The sequence below is a fragment of the Macaca thibetana genome, chromosome 17 (assembly GCF_024542745.1).
Source record: "Macaca thibetana thibetana isolate TM-01 chromosome 17, ASM2454274v1, whole genome shotgun sequence".
In the NCBI taxonomy this organism is placed as follows: Eukaryota; Metazoa; Chordata; class Mammalia; order Primates; family Cercopithecidae; genus Macaca; species Macaca thibetana.
The window spans coordinates 21909154-21931039 of NC_065594.1; the positions used below are offsets into that span (position 1 = coordinate 21909154).

A 21886-nucleotide genomic window follows, 5' to 3' on the forward strand; every position below is an offset into this window, starting at 1 on the left:
CCTTAGGTCCTGTAGCTGGTGCTCCCATGAGTTTGAGTGGGGTTAGCTCAGAAGGTCTTGTTCTTTTTCAGCAGAAGTAAAGGGCTATTTTATGAATGTCTGTTCCACCTTTACGTGTTTACCAACATGATGTGCCAGTTGCTCTCCTCCCTTTTAAATAAACTCCATTCTTCCCATTCCATGATGTCATCTAACTCTGCCCTTGCTTTTTCTGCTCCTGTTTCCTCTCCCCTCACTCCCTGTCTCCTGGCATTGTTCACTCTCCTGTGCTCTGTGGCCAGAACCACGGAGGAAACCCCTCCCCGCTGCAGCCCGCCCCTCTCCTTCCTCCAGCTGCAGCTCCAGGACAGCTGCTGCTTTGTTCTCCTCTCTGCCCCCTCTTCTTCTCTCCTTTAGCTGCTGCTCTCCCCCAGGTAGGGCTGCACATCTTGTCTGATGAAACTGAGGTTTGTGAACAAGCTCCAGAGGTAGGAAGCTATCCTCATTGTAAAGGAGATGAGAGGCAGGAGTCAGTGGGGCCTGGAGGGGCCGAGAAAAGCTGCATCTTCGCACATGGGAAGACTGAGAACTTAGCGGGTAGCCTGGCCTTCCCTGGAGGGGCTGGGGCCTGAGGGTGGGAAAGGTCTGCCCTCAGGATCTGTCCTTGCCTGTCAGGATTCCCAGCACGAGGCAATTGTGTGAATAGCAACATTCCAAGTCTGCAGAGAAGGGTGTATCTTTCCCTGCGTGTGTCCATTTGTTTAGGCCACATCTATGTGGGCACTGAAACTGTTTACACATGGAGTTACTCTACACAAATCCAAAGACAGCCTCAAAGGCCGTGGTCAGTGGAGGTGCGAGGTGCCGTCAGTGCACATCTGTGTGTGGGTGCAAATGGAAAGAACCTGTACACTGCATGGCCCCTTTTGCAAGAACCACCAAGGGGTAGCAGGGGAGGGGCTCTTGGACAAACAGCTTGGTAATGGCACCAGCACCCACATACATTTGGTGTCTCAGGCTTAAAGATTCTTGGTATCTTTGCTTGGAAAGAGCTATCCCATTTTAATTAATATTTCAGATTTAAAATTCTTCCTTCTCAATTGTATTTTCTAGGTCTTTACTGATTTTAGCTCTTTCGAATCTTCTTCATGTTCTCTGTTTTTTAAATAATGAAGAGCGAAGTGTGATGTTTCACCCATACCTGTGTGTGCTCTTCTCTTTAAAAATGCATGCCATCACAAGATATATCAATACTTTCTGCAAAACTCAGAATCTATTTTTATGACTAGGGTTTGGACTTCAAGATCAAGGATTTGAGTCATTTAGAGAAAAGAGAAATTCACCCCTCCCCAGTCCGGTCAAAGCTATCTAAAAGAAAAAAAATTGGGGTGAGAGAGCAGAAAACAAAAGCTCAGAGCTATGTCGGTTGATTTGGAGCAAATTTGGACCAACTCAGTTCCACTTTGCTGGGAGTCTTTTCATAATATAACAGTGGAAAGGACAGTGATTTCAGGTCTCCTCAACTGCAGGTCATTGTGAATTCAGTCAACTAGATTTTTCACTTCAATCTCTTATATCTGAAATCATACAGCGTCAGCCTCAGTACAAGTTACTGAATCTATATTCATCACATGAAGATAACTATTAGTTTTATAAAGTATTTTCTTCCAAAGCTATAAAAGTTTATAAACTAATAACTGTACTTTTCTCTCACAAATCAATCATACCTTTAGGAGAAAATAACTAAAAAGATATTTCTGGGCCCCAAACCATTAAATAAAATCAAAAATCACTCACAAAGTGACATAGAGCTGACTTTATATTTTCTCAAATGTCACCTTTGAAGTTATATATACCGTGTAAGGTTATTTATACAATGAATAACCTTGATGTGTCAGTGAAAAATTTAAAACAATCTCATTTGATTACCCACAGAGGGTTGGGGTTACTGTATGCAATTTTTTTCCTTCAAATTACCATTCATACATTGTTGGCAGCAAGTGAAGGCCAGAAATAGGAAGGCATTTCAAGAGCTCTCCTGGTTCCTCTCATGTAGATAGTGGGCTTAGATTTCCCTCTGCTGCCTGCCGCGTACTCCATCTTACCCTGCTGTAAGACAATACTTTCCAATCCACTTATCAATGTCACGCCACACTTTTGTATCAAAGAAAACCACAAGGAAATGATCAGATTTACAAACTTCATATAAAAGGTCTGTTGCTCACCACGGTTAGATAAGTACCCTGATGCACAAGGAGGATAGTTTTTAAATGTTGCTATGAATCAGTCCTTGTTCATGTGTCTGCAGGAGTCTCATGGGTTATGCTAAACTCATTTTCCTCACTGTTAGACTTAAGAGGAAACCAGCTGCTTACTTTGAAACATACCTCATTGCCAGTATTTTGAAACTTTTATCAAAATTTGGTTGTCTTCTGGAAGAAACTTTCACACAACACTGGCAGGCCTGGGCAATCTAAACAGGTACAGGAGTGAGGACAGCGATGCTGGAAATGAGGTTATAAATTCCATACAGCAGAGCTGCTAGGAGGTTTGACAGGGTTCAGGCTAACTGTACTGCAGATTACCTTCATAAATGTTTGCACGGGTGATGCACGAGGCAGGCAGGCATTGGGGTGTTTGGACTGATTCATAAATCGGAGCTGTTTCATTCACTTACTTGTTCCTGCAGGACTTTTAATAATGCTTGCGTATGGGACTGCTCTTCCTTCGCTTGTTCCAGTTCTGACTTTTTGTTGTTTAACTCCTCCTGGATAGTTAGCAATTGCTGTGAAATTAAAGGATATTTAGCATAAGTAGGGTCGAAGGCCAGGTGATTTAAAAATATCCACAATATCCATTCAGAATTATCAGTAGAAGATGTTTACATGTCTTGAAGCTTAATTCAGACCTCAGTTGACCTCGTGTGTTTCCACACTAAGTATCAGGGGCATTGCAGTTTTGACACACTGTTAGGTTGTTTGTGATAATGATGCACAAAACTCATTTTCATATTTGTGAAGGCATCATTATATTCCTTTGAGCAAATGCCTATTTGTAAAAATATATAGGATAGTGCTAATACATTACATTGACAGACGAAAAAATTACAATATAGTCAACTTGTCCAGTGTTGCTTCATTTTACATATTGCAGTAAAGCTAGCTTTACAGAAACTCTATAAAGCTACTTTGCCAAGTGTCTGGGACCACAGAAGATCCTTTTGCTTTCTCTGTTATGACGGTGATGTTTTATTAGATCAGCAGGACTGAAGTCCAAACTGCAATCAATATATCAGCCGAGAAAACTGCTGATATAAACTGTCAAAACACTAAGCTATGGCCTACACTGCTATTTTTAAGCAGGGCCACTGAAGGGATTTTTGTAAGCCCTGAGCATCCCTTGCCCTATCAACTGTAACTCATGTGAAGGCTTTTCCTTGTCTGCCTAAAGCACAGCGCTGTGCAGTGCGAATTCTTTGGGACCCGGTGATGTGTTAATATATACATAGGCCGGAGAATACATTCAAGAGCTGCAAACCAGGCCCTGGAAACAGCTCTGACTATTCAAAGCTTCTTGACAACAAAGGACTAGTTCGAAGAGACAGAAGTGCATTTCTTCTGCTACCGTGCATAACAACTGCTGTACTAATGATCTGGAAATGTTAGTGGATTCCTGCCATAAAGAGACCTGTCTCCAACAGCCAGGCTACGTCTTCAGGGCCTTGACAAGCGGCTGCAGAGCTGCCTGGCCAGTTCCTAACCATCAAAGCCTGGAGAAACACTGGCACTGGATTTCTCAGGCTTAAACCTACCAACTGGAAGGATTACATTAAATCTCCAAAACTACTGGTTTGGGGGAATCTTGCAGGGTAGGAAATACTCAGAAAAACACACCGCGCTTTCCCTTGGGCTTGCTTGTTCTGCTAACTGCTGTAAGAACCTACTTTGGTCCTGTAGCATAAACAGTGATTTCTCGCAATTTTCTAAAAGCTCAGTGCATCCTATTTTACCACCTGCTCATGAAATAATCAATCACATGTGAGGTAATGTACACATTCCACATTCTCTCACTTAACAATGTATGGGATTTAATTGTGCATCATTGATTAAAGTACAGAAACCAAGGAGCCTATATTGCACTTCGGCATAGTGACAAGTACCTACATTGTGTCTAGACAGTGGGGAATGGCTCTGTTCCTTCATTCACATTCCTGACTGGCCCCAGAACAGTTCCAAAGGGAACTGGTGCCCTGATTTGGATAATGCTGAGTGGATTTTACTTTATGAGACAATTTCAAATCCAATCCTTAAATCTCTTTTGAAAAATGAGCCAAATGAAAGATAGGAAGTTGTCTTCAAAGGTAGGTAGCTTATGTTTGCTTACTGCAGCGCTTGAGGTGGCAAAACCAAATATAACTGATGTCCAGAAGAAGGGAGGTGGACATTAATAATGGTGTATCTGTATTATCAGACATTATGCAGTTCTTTAAAATGAAGTTGCACAAATGTCTTCTAATACACAGAAGCTCAAAAAGCACTGCTCAGCAAAAAATACATTCAGGTTACAAAATTTAACTTTGCAGCATATTCGTAGGAAAGGATCTAGACGCTGTCTCTAGGTGGGTGGGTTCATGGATCTTTCTGTTTTGCTTGTCAATTTTCTGATATATCTGTAACAAACACACACTGGTTTAGTAATGAGAAAAAATCAAATGAATTTCAGACTGGGGAAGAACAAAGAAAGGAATACTACTTGGACACATCTCTCAGCTATTACCAATACTGTGAATAAATAAGAGGGAGAAGTGCATTGGAGTCTTCATTTCATGCACACACTTACAACTCTTCCTTCTACTAAAACACACACACACACACACACACACACACACACACACCCCTTTCCCTTGACCACTCTTCTTCTTTTAGTCTCCCTCTAATCTCATCCATTCTTGGATTCACACTTTTTAAATGTAACGTCTTCCCTCTCATCAGTGCTTCCTTTTCTTCTTATGTGTAGGCAATCACTTCAATGATGTAGTGTCTAGATTTTTATTTCAATGTGTTTTTCCAGAACATATATTGTCATTGTTTTGTGTGTATTTTTATGTGATATTATGTTTCCTATTGTTTACTATATTTTAAATTAGCATTATGTTCCCAAGATCCATCCATGTTACTATTTTTTTTTTTTTTTTTGAGACGGAGTCTTGCTCTGTAGCCCGGGCTGGAGTGCAGTGGCCGGATCTCAGCTCACTGCAAGCTCCGCCTCCTGGGTTTAGGCCATTCTCCTGCCTCAGCCTCCGGAGTAGCTGGGACTACAGGCGCCCGCCACCTCGCCCGGCTAGTTTTTTGTATTTTTAGTAGAGACGGGGTTTCACGGTGTTAGCCAGGATGGTCTCGATCTCCTGACCTCGTGATCCGCCCGTCTCGGCCTCCCAAAGTGCTGGGATTACAGGCTTGAGCCACCGCGCCCGGCCACTATTTTTTTAATAAATGAATTTATTAAAAAACCTAATGGATTTTCCCTTTTTAGTCCCAAAATGTGCTATACATAAGAAAACTTTGAAATTCCCTTGAGATTTTACTGAGCTTGATTTATTATTATTTTTATTATACTTTAAGTTCTGGGATATATGTGCAGAATGTGCAGGTTTGTTACACAGGTATATACACGTTACTATTTTATGTATCTAATCCATGCTTCTGATGGGGTACATCCACCCAATTTTACCCAACCCACTCTCACAGTGAAGGCTATTCAGATTACCCCAGTTCTTCCTGCTGTATACAAGCCTGCAATGGACCATGCTAGTGCAAGTTCCCTTATGGCCCTATGGGAGGATTTCCCTGGGATGCGTATCCAGTGGTAGAACTCTTAGGTCAAAGAGTGAATTTGGCAAAGCTGCTCTCCGGGATGGTCATGCCAGTCTAGCTGCCTGTCAGTGGTGTGTAAGAGCTGCTGTACTCCACTGAATAATAACACTAAAAGCATTGTTTAGCTAATTGTTGCCAGTTTAATAGAACACCAAGATTCTTCATCTTTGAAAAATTTTACACTTCTTTGATTCCCTGTGATTATAAGCATCTTATATGCTTGCTAGCTATGGGGGTTTATTTATAATCCTTAAAACAGTGAAGAGCAGTGGTTTTTAATTCTGACTCTGCATTAATATTATCTGGGAAGATTTTTTAAAAAATACTTATTTCTGGGCTTGACAGAAGACCAATTAACCCAGAATATTGAGAGCTGGGACCCAGGCACTGATCATTTTTAAACACCTTCACAGGTAAGTATTCTGATGTGTAACTGGGGATGAAAACCACTGTATCCTGAAATGCTTATTTAATCTTCATTCTACTATAATGTGACTTTAATCCCTAGTACTGTACTCAAACTGCTCTCACTACAGTCACTGGTGCCTTGCTAATTGCCAACTAGTATTCCAGGTTCTTTTCTTCTCACTACATGCTCTCTCCAGGGGATCCTATTCACACCCATGACTTTAACTACATATCACATGTGCTGGTGCTTTACAAGACTGCCTTTACAGCCTCTGCCTCTCTCTTACTACCTACCAGACCCTTCACTTCCTGTGTTTCCAACTGTGCCCATTAGCGCACCTACCCTTCCCACCCCAACCAGTCTAAACCTCTTCCCCTGGTATCCAGAGTTAAAACCGTGAAGTCAACGCTGGCCCTTTCATCACTCTCACAACCTCTTTGCCGGTTCCTTGACCTTTCCTCCATTGCATCCTTGCTGTCGTAGTGAAGGCTACCATCTCCTCTCCTCTGGGTTCTTCCTGTTCTCCGTGCCGTTTACCCGACACTCCTGAGAGAGCTGACTTCCCATGAATTAAAGTGCTCCCATGATTAAAAGTACTGTAAATCCTCTAACCCCTACAGATAAAATCTAAACCACTAAACTCATCGTTCCCCAGACATGCCAGTTGCTTCCATGACTTATGATAAGTTTCCTACTCAGAATTCTGTCTGGCTGATTCCTACTCATGCTTTAAGCACCACCTCAAATGCTGCTTTTGGCCCAAGATCAACTCAGATGATGCCTTTGTAAAACTGAAAAGAGCCCCATCCTCTCTAGGTGGACACAATCCCTCACCAGGCAGATGGTTGGGCACTGGCTTTGAGGCTTGATTTCATTCCCACTTACCCCTTTGGCCTGCTGCTCTTGTCCAGGGCAGAACCTACACTATGAAATGCGGTAGCCTTGGGTTCTTCCTCCATAAAAATGTTCTCTAATCACTGAAGCAAAGTTAGTTCATCTACCTTCTTGCTCCCAAAGCACTTAATACGGTATACCATATTTCATATCTGTCTCCCCAGCCAGACTACATTCGCCAATATTAAGGTCAATGATTAGGTTACCTCGAATATATAATAGGTGCTGAATGAATAAATGAAGGGATAAATGAATGTTTGCTCTTGTTTCCCCACTTCTATGGGATTAAACCATGATCCAGCAATAAGAACAACAACAAAAAAACCCACCAAAACAAAAACAACCCCCCACAAAACCACCTGAGGAACGATAAACTACTAATGTATTGTTCTAAACATAGGGATATATAAAACTTTTTGAGGAAAAGAGCAGTTTCATTTAAGACGTTTTGATTCATTACTTGGCAGTTCCAGATATCCTTCTTAATCTGAAAAGAAATATTTCTCAACAGGCTAAGGAAATCTAATCAATGAATTTATAATTATGTAATTTATTCTTCAAGTTTCACCACAATAAGCACAAAATCACCACTATCAGAAAAATAACATCAACACTCCTAGACTGTTTTCTGCATTCTACAAAGTTAATGCGCTCTTTTGTTTTCAAGGTATAAACTCATAATCTAATATTTATATCTTCAAAACAACGATGATTCAAAACTGCCACTCATTTGACTAGAGGTCCTATAAAAACAGGGAGGTAGTTCACAACTAGATCATTTAAGTCAGCCTTTCAGGTCTTTTTCACTTGAAATGTATGAGTGTCTATAATATTCTTTCTAGTTTGAATTTTTAAGTACTAAAGTGCCTCAATTATGGAAGTTCATAAGCAGCTAGAACTTAATCAGAAGAGTCTCTTGGTTGGATTGGCTGATGGCAGCATAATTTTAATTTAACATTTGAGAGTGTGGTGTTAAACAGATGCACTATTACATTCTTTGGTGGTTTCAATTGAGTGTGTTCCGATTAGACAATTATCCATATGCCAATCAAGTGGAAACACTTGGGCAGACCATAAGCAGGTAAATAAATGCTGTACCTGACACATCTTGATATTTCCAGGCCACTGATTTAATGGTATCATCAAAGAGCATTACAAATGTTATTTGGAGACCTAGAATAAGTGAGGTCACATTTCCATTTTTACAGGTTGGAGAATCATGGGCACACAGAGGTTAAGTCAGGTATCCAAGGTCATGCTGTCTGGGAGAGACCCACCACTTGCACTACTCAATTTTCCTCCCTCAACCCGTGGTTTCTAGCCTGGCAATCACACTGCGCTGTGAATTTGGAATGGAAATCAGCACACGCCAAACGTAAAATCCTCCTAGCAACGACTTCTATCTAAACAGTCATCATTTCCTCGTAGGAGCCAGGCTCCAGGCTTGTTAGAGACATGCTTTTGTGTATACTTCTGTGAGCGGTGTGGTAAATTTGACGTCCCTTTAAGAATAATAATCCCTTCCTTGTCTTTTTTCTTAAATTGTATAATTTTGTTACCAAGGTGAAGTTTTTATGTAGGTAACAGATTATATAAGGTTGGTTCCATGAAAGTCATAGATGACAGTGCAAATACCCTATGTGAAACACATCAGCCACATCTCGTTGTAAGCTGAAACTCAGGATTGTGATAATTCAGGAATCTTTGGCAGGATAGTGTGGGGTTAGGGGAACTTCTGTGGGAGAGAGGAAGTACCCTTCCTAAATTTAGGTTGGTGGTGGGTCAGGTAAACTAACACAAGGTCACAAGGTAGATATAGACAGTGACTGACACACACACACACACACACACACAATTTCTTCTCCTTGTTTCAGGATTTCCCCAGTGCTTGGCTCTTCATTTAGTTCTAAAACAATCTGCTAATATTTATCCATTCATTCCTTTAGTCAACACTGAACTCCTGCTGTGTGCATGGTACGGGGCTGGGCAATGTGAAGGACACAGAGGAAACAACAGTTAAGTAGCCTCTTCTCTAGATGCTGGGTCACAAAGATTCTTGTACGTACATGATAACTAAGTCAGGACAGTACAAAGTACTCTTATAATGGCTATAACTGGTGTGGTTTCCATAGGAATCCAGGAGATTTCCGGGGATCAGTTTAGGGGTCAGGAAAATGAGCTCAGGGGATCCATCTTGAATCACAACTTATTCCGCTTATTGGAAATGAGCCACTGAATATTCACGATAATAGTCTGGAAATAGTTGAACTCACAGAATGTTATCAATTTAAATTCAATGTGTTTTTACTCTTTTGGTTCAGTTTTAATAATTGTTGTTCCATCTCTATAACTTTGCTATAAATCAGACGTCCCACTCAGTGGGATAATCCTTTAAGGATAGTAGAATATCACCTAAGGAAATGAGGCCCAGAGGTTTCCAAAGGGAATTCTCACCAAAGGCGATAGTGGGTGTGACTGTGTCTGATGATCTCATCCCAGCAGTCCTTTTACAATTTGCTCTACGTGGTGATACCCTGAGAGTGTCCTGCCCCATCCTGCCTCTGTACCCTGTTGCCAACCTGATTTTTCCCAGTATTTCAGCCAGAAATCTGAACTCCACCTGTGACCAGCTCTGCCAGATCCCTGTCCTACTGTAGATGGAAGTATCCACCCCTTCATCCCCTTTCTCTTGGTGGGATCCTGTTACATCCCACCACCCACAGCTTACTATGTCTTCATGTCTCCCCAGGACTCTCCAGACCGTCCACTGCTCCATCAAGTTTTGGTTCTCACCGACTTCAGAACTCTTTAGGAATGTCAGCCGTAGGTCCCACTGATGAGGTTCTACCTATGCTTGTTTTCCATCTGACACTGAATCCTGAGCTAATGCCTGATTGTTAGAGAAAGTTTGAGATGTAAAAAATCAAGTGAACATGATCACAACCTAAGAGCAAGGCTTTGCCTAAAGGCAAACACATCTAACAGGGTTTCTGACAAAGGAGAGAACCTGTCTCCGGGGAAGGACAATCATTTACCACCTGGTATCTACAATGCTCACTTTTCTCCTTGGGAAAAAAGGAATTGAACTAGCTTGAATTTTCTTGTTACATGGGCTGGTAAGACTACTCAAGATCTATTCTGGTTTAAAATGTCATCTGCTTCCACCTGGGGATGAAACTGCACTCAATTTACACTAAGGTATGAGGGTATCCAAGCCTATGGCCAGTGTATTAACCCTGGTGCCCCCCTCTCTGCCTCAGGCATGGTGACCCCTGGGGGAGAAACATCTCTTGGAGAGAACTCCACCATTCAGATGACTGATAACAGGAACGCTGGATCATAGAAATGAAATTGTGTTCAGAGCCTAATATCCTATTACACTAGGCTATACATATTTAATTCCTTGGGTCTTTCCTCATAAATCAATTCCTCTAGGCCTTTAATCTCGTCAATATCTTTTCTGATGTTGAATTTTAAATGCCATTCTCATTGCTAGGCAGAAAGGCAATCTCTTGTTCGTGATGAGATCAGGCTTCATTTATAGCTGGGAGATGGTGGGAGAATGACCCTGTTCTCTGACCCTGCTGTTAAGATCCTAATGTCAGCCAGACCACACAGCCCAGGTGCAGGCCTGCCTGGGTTGATCTCTGAGAGGTCCCTGGGGTCATGCCTATTATTACTCTGGGAGCCTGGGGCAGCTATGGAGAGGAGTGAGAAAGCTCAAGTGTTTCCAAGGGTCTGGCTTCTCATGGGGGTGCCTGAGGCATGAAGGACCCTGCTGCCCCTGACCTGGCAAGGATTCCTGTGGAATGAGGAAGGCACGAGCTGAAGGATGCACACCGTGTGCATACATCCGAGCAGTATCTCCCAGGGCAAGGGTGAAGGGAGGGCACAGGCTGTGTGTTCTCTAGGGGAAGACAGGGCATGGAGGAACTCCAGAGAATGAGGACTTAGAGCTGAAATGTTTCCAGGTTCTAGGGCTGGCCTAGAATGCAGTGGGATTTCCTCAGCTGCAGAGAAAAGGAAAAAAGTCCAAGAATCTTTGAGCCATGAAAAATTTCCAAAGGGAGGAGTGAGGTTTTTAGGACCTCAAGAGGCACAGAGAGGTTGAGAAAACACAGGAAGCCATCTGAGATGCAGATTTGAGGGCCTGAGTCTGCAGGAAGTGGTGGGGCACCAAGGACAGGGCCTGGGCTACCTGCCTCGGTATAGGAGTTAAGCAGGTACAATTGTACAAAATGTAAAAACAATAATAATTCTAAAGGTGTATCCATCTGTCATCACTATGCACCAGCAATTCTAAGCAAAATCATTGAAAAACTGTCCTTCCTCACAGCAATCTTTTGCTGATCTTAATTCTAATTGTTGCCATTCCTGTTGATTTAATAATATGTATGTAATCTTCAAATCAGCATATTCTGTTGCTTGCCTTTTAACAAACATTTTATGTGGAAAGTGATTTGGAAAATTTCTAGCTTTATACAGTCTGCCCCAGCTCTCTCTCACACATGGACTTAGCTGCACACATTTGTTCTGATTTGAGCTTGCTTTGGCTACTGTGTCTCCAGCCTCCTGTAGCACTACATATATTCTGCATTTCTATACTAGATTCAAAATAAACAATGACAGCACAGTTTTGTAAAGACGATGAACTAGAACTTGAGTTACTTCCGTTCATCCCACAACACCACTCTGAGAATTTTTATGTTTAAAATTTAAAACAATGAAACATTTTTAGTTGGCAAGTGAAAATTTTAGTTCGTATGTGAAATATGTTTATGTTTCAGTATTTTTAAAATTGAAATTTTTCTTTATAGATTGCTAGCTTTAAAACTAAAAGACAAATCAAGAAAATGTTACATCAGAGACACAATACTTGTCTAAATTGTGCCCTTTGCATTTGGTTTTATTAATACTTATGATTTACTGGACAATTATTTATATACAGCAATATGTTAACTATAATCAAGAATCAAAGTTCAAACTGGTAGGTAAAGAAAACTATTGAAGAGATAGTTGCAATTTTTTCCTTTTATCACACTATTTTATTTTCTTACTGACATAAATATACATGAAGTTCAAAAGAAGAAAAAATTTAGTCTGCATTTCTTTCTTGGCCATTATTATTCATTCCATTTTATGATAGTTAATGAAAATAATGTTGTCTAAATTTAGAGGAGGAAATATTTAAAAAAGGATCCTCTGAGTGTTAAATTTCACTAGGCACACAATTATCAGGCAGCCAGTGCCTGAGACGGGGAGAGTCATGACCTTGGCCTGTTGGGCTGGGGGCTGGGGAGAACTGTTTCATCAGACAAGATTTTAGAGACCATTTCCTTTGCTTGAATGTGCCCCTGGGAGGGACTGGTGTGAAAGACAGATGCTTCATGGCATTCCCATAATCCACTGGAGTTACTAGTTATGATATACTATATCCCAATATGGCAACATGATTCTGAAAAGAAATATGGTCAAGGACTGGCAAAAAGGCAAAAATGAAGCTGCATGTCGGCATTTCAAAGGCTAGCATGATTAGCTCTATTATCGGCTTGCTGTGCAAGCTTGAACAAGCTACTTTACTACTCTGGTCTCCTCTTTTCCCTAAGCCTTCTATCCTTACAACTGTCGCATGATGAATTATTGATCATTTGCAAAGCAAGATATCGATGAATTTCTTGACTACAGAACAGAGTAAAGGTGGATGTAAAAGTGGTTTGGAAGGCTCTAAAATCTATTTTCTCTTGTACAGATGATTTTCTTAACAGTGTAATTTGCAGGGTCATCTTAGGTTCCCTTTTTTCACTTTCTTCATATGTTAAATAAATATAAAATGCTTACCAGTGGGATACTGTATGACTAAAGAACATGCGTTAAGTATGTGAGGCTCCTTGAAGGGCAAAGGGTGCCCACTGAGTTAAATGAAAGTGCTGCCATTATCCTCTTTGCAAAAATGGAGACACTAAGACCCACAAGGTGAAGTGACATTTAAGTCATATGAGCGGGCAGTACCGGGGATGAATATTCAGAGAGAAAGGTCGATTGTTCAGCCCCAGCCTAGCCATGCTGGGTGTCCTCCTCCAGCTCATGTTTAAAACATAGGCCAGCCAATTTGAATTAACGCCATTCATGCAGTTCACAAGAGAAGGTGTCAAATACCTTGCTGAAGTAGGAACATGTATCAGTGATATTCTCTCCTTTGCCTTTGCTGGCAGTTCTGCTGCAAATGATAATCCAATTTGCTTGGATTTATTTATTCTTATCACTTTTGTTTTTTGCAATTATGTGAGGTGGTCATCACCCAACCTCTGGGCATGTGTACAGTTGTTAATGTAGAAATTTAAAATATTAACATGCTTTCCAGCCAGGTTGGCCCATTTACTTCAATCAAATAAGAACCTGATTGAACAGCTGGGTCTTGCACTACGCCCTGAAGGCCAACAGAAATTTATTCTTTCTTTACAGATTTTATAACCTAGTCATGATCAGAGATTACGGCTAGAAAAACCCCTATGGGTGACTTGTAACCAAAGGCCTGTGGCCCTCTTTGGAGGTGCCTTTTGCAGAGCGATCTGGGCCTCATTCAGTTTACATTGGAGAACCAAACAATAACTTGTTTTAGCATCATTAACAACAGATACTACCATCATCACTAGTCTCTTTGGTTGCAGTTTTAGGAAAGAAGCTTTTGCCTTAATGATTATGAGTAAGAATACGTATTGGAGTCCAGAGAGCTTTTAGTTGAATCTTAGTGGTGAGAGTTGCAGTGATCTAGCCTGTTTTGCAGATCAGTGAAGAGAGAAAATATAGCTGAAGGTCTGATCCATCAGCCATAGATGTCTGACTAAGGATGGAAAACTTTATTATGGATCTACAAGGTCTGTATCACCTATATTACTTAACTCTTGATAATTGTAGAACTTTAGTGAAGTTAATCCAATGATTACAATATTCCCAATTTTTCTTTGTTAACACAAGTAAACATTTTTATGACTATGAGAATCAGACATTTAGGGGTAGGGTAAAGAGAGAATAGCCCTGAACTTAGCACATTGAATCTTTAGGTGGCTCTGGAACAAGATATGTAAATGGCACATTCATCAATCACTAAGGGAAGTGAGAGGGAGAGGAAGTTTGCTCCTTCCCTCAAAGTCTCCATGTTATTTAAACACATTTAGGCTGGTCTGGAGCCCAACATTTAGTAGTGTCAGAGTAACTAGAACCTTTGGAGGTCTCCAAGTTTCACCTATTCCCTACTCCAGGTCAAGGCCTGGATAGACAGGTGAGGGCTGCATTAGACAGGAACAGTTTCCCCATAGGCTTTCAACCACCTGTAGCAACTACGGAACCTCTGAACTATCTCAGATTTGTCCTGTTTTTGAACTTCAGACTCCTTGTAAGGAAAAAAAAATAATAATAAAAATAGCAGCAGCAGCAGCAGCCAAAAACCTCAACAAATACTGTCATTGTGAAATGTGCCACATATTCTTAATACCTGCTGCTGAAATCTATCTGGCAAAATACAATACAGCAACACCATCTTGCATAGATTCCAAAGTGCAGAAAATTATCTTAAACCAATCTTCTCTGCTTCAGAAACATTAAATATAGAAAGCATTAAAGAAGTGAACTGAGTTAGTCAGACCCTTTGCAATAAATGGTGTCAGCATGGCCATGAATAATAACAGCAAAAAAAGCTTCCAAGATATGAAAATTAAGAGAAATTAGAGCCCCAACTTCACACTTATTATCAATATCCATGTGCCTGTGATGTAGTGCTTCTCTAGCTTTAGCAATCCCCCTACTCTCAGTTGGCAATTGCATACATTTTAACATTGCATGTGACATTTACCCATGAAAATTTCCAATCACAAATTTTGCTGAAGTCATCTGAAAGTCCAGCTGCTCACAGTGATGGCACAGAAAAGATGATCATTTGTGATATATGGGTACTTAAGTTTTCACTGTAGAAATAGGGGAGGGATAACACCAAGGTTAGTGTTGATGATTTTTCAAAAGTGAAGAATAGGAAGACCACATTTTTAGGGTCTGCTACTAGACTTCATGTAGCAATCTTTTTCTGCTTCCAGGGACAATCTGAAAATGTGAATCATGATATAAATCAAGTGACATAAATCAGTTGCATTCTAGTCCAAGTGATTATATGAGGATTGAGAGACATTATATTGGGATTAATGTGGGAAGGTTAAAAAAAATCACATTTTGTCACTGAAGTTGCTGGGGATAACCTTTATCAGGATAAGAAAGTCCCTTTCTATTCTAAGTTGTTAAAAACTTCATTTTTCTTTGCTTGTTTTAATTTAAAATCATGAATGGATATTTGGTGGCCATCAAAGTGATTGTATTATTCTGGTTTTGCCTGTTAATGAGATATATTACAGTGATAGATTTTTCAAATGTTGAACTAACCTTGCATTCCTAGAATAAATCCAGTTTGGTGATTTATAAAATACCAGATTAATTTTGCTTTTCTAAAGGAATTATAAATCTTTGTTCATAACTGAGCCTGGCCTATAATTTTTCGATTTTAACTTTTAACTGTTCTTGTTTTATTTCAGTATTAAGTATACTAGCCTTATGAATTAGTTGGAAAGTGTGTCTTCCTTTTGTGTTCTTTGAATGAGTTAGTTAAAGATTGGTATTCTTTTTCTCTTTTTTTTTTGAGATAGGGTCTTGCTCTGTTGTCCAGGCTGGAGTGCAGTGGCTCGACTGCAGCCTCAACCTCCTAGGCTCAATGATCCTCCCGAATAGCTGGGACTACAGGCATGTGCCACCATGCCAGGCTAATTTTTAAATTTTTTGTAGAGAGAGTTTTGCTATTTTACCCACACTGGTCTCAAACTTCTGGGCTCAAGTGATCTGCCTGCCTTAGCCTCCCAAAGCACTGGGATAACAGGCATGAGCCATCACGCCTACCCTTGGTATTATTTTTCTTGAATGTTTGGTAGAAGTTGCCTAAAAAGCAATTTTTGGTCTGTTGCTTTGATGTAAAATTTTAAGCTATTGGCCAGGCATGGTGGCTCACGCCTGTAATCCCAGCACTTTGGGAGGCCGAGGTGGGTAGATCACGAGGTCAGGAGTTTCAGACCAGTCTGGCCAATATGGTGAAACCCTGTCTCTACTAAAACAATACAAAAATTAGCTGGGCATGGTGGCACGCGCCTGTAGTCCCAGCTGCTCAGGAGGCTGAGGCAGGAGAATCGCTTGAACCCAGAAGGTGGAAGTTGCAGTGAGCTGAGATCATGCCACTGCACTCCAGCCTGGGTGACAGAGCAAGACTCGGTCTCAAAAAAAAAAAAATTAAGTTATTAATTCAAGCTTTTAATTTCTTTCCAATTGAGTTTTGATTATTTTTTCCTATTGAAATTTCTCTGTATCCCCAAAGTTAAAAACTTTTGTCATAAAGCTATTCCTAATATTCTTATATTTCTTTAGTCTCTGTTGCATCTATAGTCATACCTCATTTTTAATACTGTTTTTAGGTTGTTCTTTTTTCTTGACACCTATTGCCAAAGATTTTCCATTTTATTTGTCTTTTCAAACATTTGGCTTTGTTGATCTTCTCTATTGTATGGTTGGTTGCTATTTTAGTTATTTTTATTCTTTGCATTATCCCCTCTACTTTGTGTTTATTATTTTTTGTTTGTTTATTTGAGACAGGCTCTCACTCTGTTACCCAGGCTGGAGAATACAGTGGTGCAATCATGGCTCACTACAGCTTTGACCTCCCAGGCTCAAGGGAATTATCCCACCTTAGCTTCCCAGTTATCTGGGATCACAGGCAAGTGCCACTATGCTTAGCTAATTATTATTTTTTTAGAGATGGGGTCTCACTATGTTGACCAGGCTGGTCTCAAACTCCTGGGCTCAACCAGATCCTCCCTCCTTGGCCTCCCAAAGTGTTGAGATTATAAGTGTTAGCAACTGTACCTGGCCTCTTGTTTTTTTCAATAGAAATGAGATGCTTACCTCACTGTTACTAGTTTTCTTTTTTCCTAAAACAAAGTTTAAAATTTTTCCTCTAAGTTCTGCTTTAGCTGCATCCCACAAGTTTTGATATATTATGTTTTAATTATCAATTACTTCTAAGTATTTTTAAGTTAATTCTAATTTCTTTTTGAAGCTGTAAAAACGATGTATGTTTTAAACTTTCCAGATACATGGAATTTATTTTAGTTATCATTTTCGGCACTGATTTCTAACAATTTAGTGTGATCAGAAAATACAATACCATTCTTTTGACATCTGTTGAGATTTGCTTTAAGGCCTAGTATGGGATTAATTTTTGTAAATGTTCCCAGTATATTTGAAAAGTATGATTTTCTTTATATGTCCTACATATTGAGCTTATAGTAGCTTATAGTTACAATGTTATGGACTTTACAGTTAGGCCTTTACAAAAACTTCCTGAAATAAACTGTAAGTGGCACTGAAGATAAGATATACAAACCATCAGGAAAGAAATGTAAACACCAGAGAGAAGAGGACAAGGTGCACAGAGAATGAGAGAACAAAATCATAGCATACCACCCTATGTTTAAATGACTGAAAAATGCATAACACACTGGCTCCGCAAATGACTTAGTATAAAAATGTAAACCACAGGTGAAAATATACATATCTTAATGCCATGAAGGAGAGTTCCAAAGCTGGCCAACGAAACCCACTCTGACTGAATCCCCGAGTGGTACCTGGTTTAAAATAAATTAAGATGGTAATGGTGGTGGAGGGCATAAAAAATAGAATGCAGTTGTCTCATGGGTCAGCAGGATGAATTAAGAGAACAAAAGGAAGAAGAAAATAAGATAATTTTAAAAATCTCTTTGAAAAGTCACTGTGTTGGTCTTTCATTTATAAGCACTACTTATTACACTCTTCCTGGGAAACTTACTGCCAAAGTTCAAATATACTTTCTTCTTCATTCTCTTTCCCAGTAAATAAGGCTGTTGTGGCTATTTGTGAAAGGGATGTGTGTGTGTGTGTGTGTGTGTGTGTGTGTGTGAAAGAGAGAGAGGGGAGATAGGAATAGAGACAGAGACACAGAGAAGAAACAGAAAGCACAAAAATTGGAAACTGGAGAGGTAATGAGAGGCAATTATAAAAGAGGAGAAAGAAATATGTAGAGAAGGAGAGTCAGAGACACAGACAGAAGAAACAGAAAGTACAAAAACGAGACAGGTAATTACCAAATGGAAGAAGTTGCATGTAGATAAGAACTTGGCGATGCAGGGTGTATTTACTGATCAATTGAGTGAAATGGGTGGTCTGTAAAGTGAGGACCAGATTGGGCCCTAGCTTGTTTAAGTTTCCCTTGATGACTATTCAGGGTGCTTTGTTAAACAGAGGAGAAAACATAGTCTTTAACTAACCATCTAACATCTTGGAACTGAATTCCCAATTCCACACTTTGGTTCCAATTCCAGACACTTTAACTGACTAAGTTTGGCTGTTTGATTGGACAGTATTTAAAAATGATTAACACTCTACGTTTATATGTATATGGAGAAAAAGACTGAAAGGCTCTATGTAAATGTTAGCAATAGTTACATCTACGTAGTGACACCATGAATGATTTTTATTTCCTTTTATATATTTCTTTTATGTTTCCAAGTTTTGTGCATTGAGCATAAATTCTTTTGTAAATGAAAAAATAAAACAAAAATTTAAATGACAAACCTAGACCCAGGAAAACTGCTACACCTACGTTTCTCTTCCTCTGTGTTTTCTCTTAGTCATATAAAGAGGATTTTTTTGCCAAGGCAGGCAGATCACCTGAGGTCAGGAGTTTGAGACCAGCCTGGCCAACATGGTGAAATCTCGTCTCTACTAAAAATACAAAAATCAGCCAGGCGTGGTGGCAGGTACCTGTAATCCCAGCACTTGGGAGGCTGAAGCAGGAGAATAGAATAGCTTGAACTTGGTAGGCAGAGGTTGCACTGAGCCGAGATTGCACCACTGTACTCCAGCCTGGGTGACAAGAGTGAGACTTTGTCTAAAAAAAAAAAAAAAAACAGAGTTTTTTCCCCCTCTAATTCTTCTTTCTTCTTTGTTCCAATGCTGTATTTCTTCACTCCCATCAAATTTCTCCCTGCATTTTCTTCACTGCTTTCAATTCTGATGAGAAGGGAATTGCCTGGTCTTCCTAATCCTCATGTTGCCTCTCCTAGCCAGCTGCATGAGAAAGCCCTGGAGCATGAAGACCCCCAACTGCGGTGGGAGTTGAGATGGGTAATTACATCAGTTTGGCTGGGAGCAGGACACCTGCTATAGACAGACAGCCATGTTGCTGGCAGGGTTCAGGGCTTCAGTGTGAATGAGTCGGCTTCTTGGCATTGGTAGACTAGAAAGAAATGAAGTCAAAGCCAGACCACAAGGAATCATTTTAGTGTCTGTAGCTGGAGGGAGAAAGATGACAATGGTCAGCGTGGAAGGCCAGTGTGTGTCTGCAGCAAAAGTCCGCTTTGATGTATTACATTTAAGAAAAGATCCATTTCACTATAAATCTGGTACTCATAATGTGATATAGACTCTAAGTCAGAAGGCAGTTTCCAAAAGAGGCAGTGAAAGGGAAGGTCATTCAAAGGTCATCCAAAGACTGCCAGGGACACAGTGTTGGGAAAAGCAGGGTTCCTTTATCCTGGGAATGGAAGTCTACTGGAGAGTCAGGATTTCCCATTGCAGACATCAGGGAAAGCAGCAAAAGGCAGAAGCCAAATGATTTGAATAGTCTGCAGGGCAATGCCATTATTTCTGCCCCTGGCTCCTACATTGATTCGTCTGCTAGCCTCATTATTTTGAGAAGGAATGATTACTAATGAGGATGCATTTGATTAATGGCAGAGCAGGATAACTAATGATGAGACGAAGCCTCTCATAGTTAAATTTTATTAGGGCTTCTCTTCCCCTTCCCAGAAGTGAAGAGATTTGTTTTCATGATCAAATTTAATCAATAAAAGCTGCATGTATGTTACTTTCCTTTCGCAGGCTCTTACTCTGCTAATGCAAAGACCGAAGTAGGGGCTATGACACAAAGTCAGAAAACAGGCAATGAGTTTTTGCCAGTAATATTTTAGCGATCTCCAAGCATATGAAGGATGGAACTTCCTAGTCTTCTGCTGTCTTGATGATTGCAGTTCTGAAGCACTGCTTTCAGGGTACACTCTGGAAAGCCATGGTGTGGGGTTATTGAGGGAACAAAGGGGCTGGGGCCAGACAGGCCTAGGCTGCAGTTCTGACTCTATGTGGTATACCTGTGCCCTAGGCCAGTCTCAGGTCTCACCTCTAGGTCTCAGTTTCCTACTTGACACACTGGGATAGCCACATACCCCTGAGTTGTTGTGAGGACCACATAAAATAATGTGAAGGTGCTTTTGTGAGTTAACTATAGAAACTGGGCCTTCCTGTTGTAAGGGGCATTGGAGCAAACAGCACAGGCCACCCTGTGTCAGGAAATTATGACCTGGACTTGTCCCGACTAACTCTGTGATCCTGAGTCTTCTTTTAAGTCTCAACATCTTTTCATACTTTCACCTGAAATATGGCAATGACAGTTCACATTTATTTGTGAAGAGCTTTTCAAAATGTCCTCACATACATGATCGCATGTGATGTATGATTTTATCATAGCAAGCCCTTAGTGAGGTTGGCGGCACCTAGTCTCCAGGAGAAGAATTGGAGGTCCAGATATCCTGACTTTCCCAAAGAAGTACAGAAAACAGTGAAGCTGGAGTCACATTTTTCTTCTACTAGTTCAGTGTTTTCATTTCATTATTCATGCCCTTAGGTGGCATGAGTACAGCTTATCTTCTTCCTTATCTTATGACCTCTGGTCAGTGAAGACGGCAAGATACTCAGTGACCCATCCTCACTCAAAACTGCTAAAAACATATAAGGAGGGTTCCTCTCATCTTCATTTTAGTCTTTGTATCTTGTCCAGAATCAAAAGGGAAAGTGCTCTGGAAACTCCCAAAACTCTAACAGATGTCATGTGTGATCATTTCAAACAGGTAGGGCTTTGTAATGTAAAGCCCTGGGCCAAGAATTGGAGAATTGGTTTCTATTTCTGTTTCCAAATGGAGCCAACCGTTCCTTCAAGAGTCTCACATTGAAGTGAGATACTTACCTTCTTGGGATGTACCAGGAGTGTAATCTGCAAATGTCAGAAAATGCACACACTGCCAGCAGGAACCCTACAAATGACCTTGAACAGCCTAAGGAAAGGTGCCAAGGAATTATGAGAATTATCATCTTGTGGCCTATTATTATAATGCACCATCCCAATATTCTTGGCCGAGGAATGGATAAAAAATGAAATTACAAACCCTGGGGTTGTTAAGAGAAAGGAAGACCATGGTGGACCCCAAATTTGGCAACTCTTGTGAACCTTGATGTTTAAGTCACTGAACCTTTTTAAAGCCATGTAATCTGAGAGATATACATGTTTTATGATTTTTCTGATTCTAGTAAAATGTCAGTGACTTTTAATATGAATGTGGGAAATGTCTTCTGCATTTCCCACATCCATATTCTATTCTATCCTATTCAGAAAGAAAGAAACTTAATCGGGGTTGTCAAAGAATCAGATAAACATGGGGTATGTCTTTGCAGCCATAGCTTGTAAAGACTCCAGGTTTTTATATGTGCATGAGTGTCTATTTATATATACACATTTTTATGTTTTGAACTTTTTAAAGCTGAATATTTGACTACTTGT

General features: G+C 40.3%; 1 protein-coding gene across 6 annotated transcripts in view; it reads right to left on the bottom strand.

The window, feature by feature from the left end:
- The window catches only part of ENOX1 (ecto-NOX disulfide-thiol exchanger 1), a 578892-nt gene that overhangs the window by 63069 nt on the left and 493937 nt on the right, over positions 1–21886 (bottom strand). For all 6 annotated transcript variants that reach the window (XM_050766189.1, XM_050766187.1, XM_050766188.1 and 3 more), the window contains one exon: positions 2657–2764. In XM_050766189.1, coding sequence (XP_050622146.1) covers positions 2657–2764 — 108 coding nt within the window. The remainder of the gene's footprint in view (positions 1–2656; positions 2765–21886) is intronic.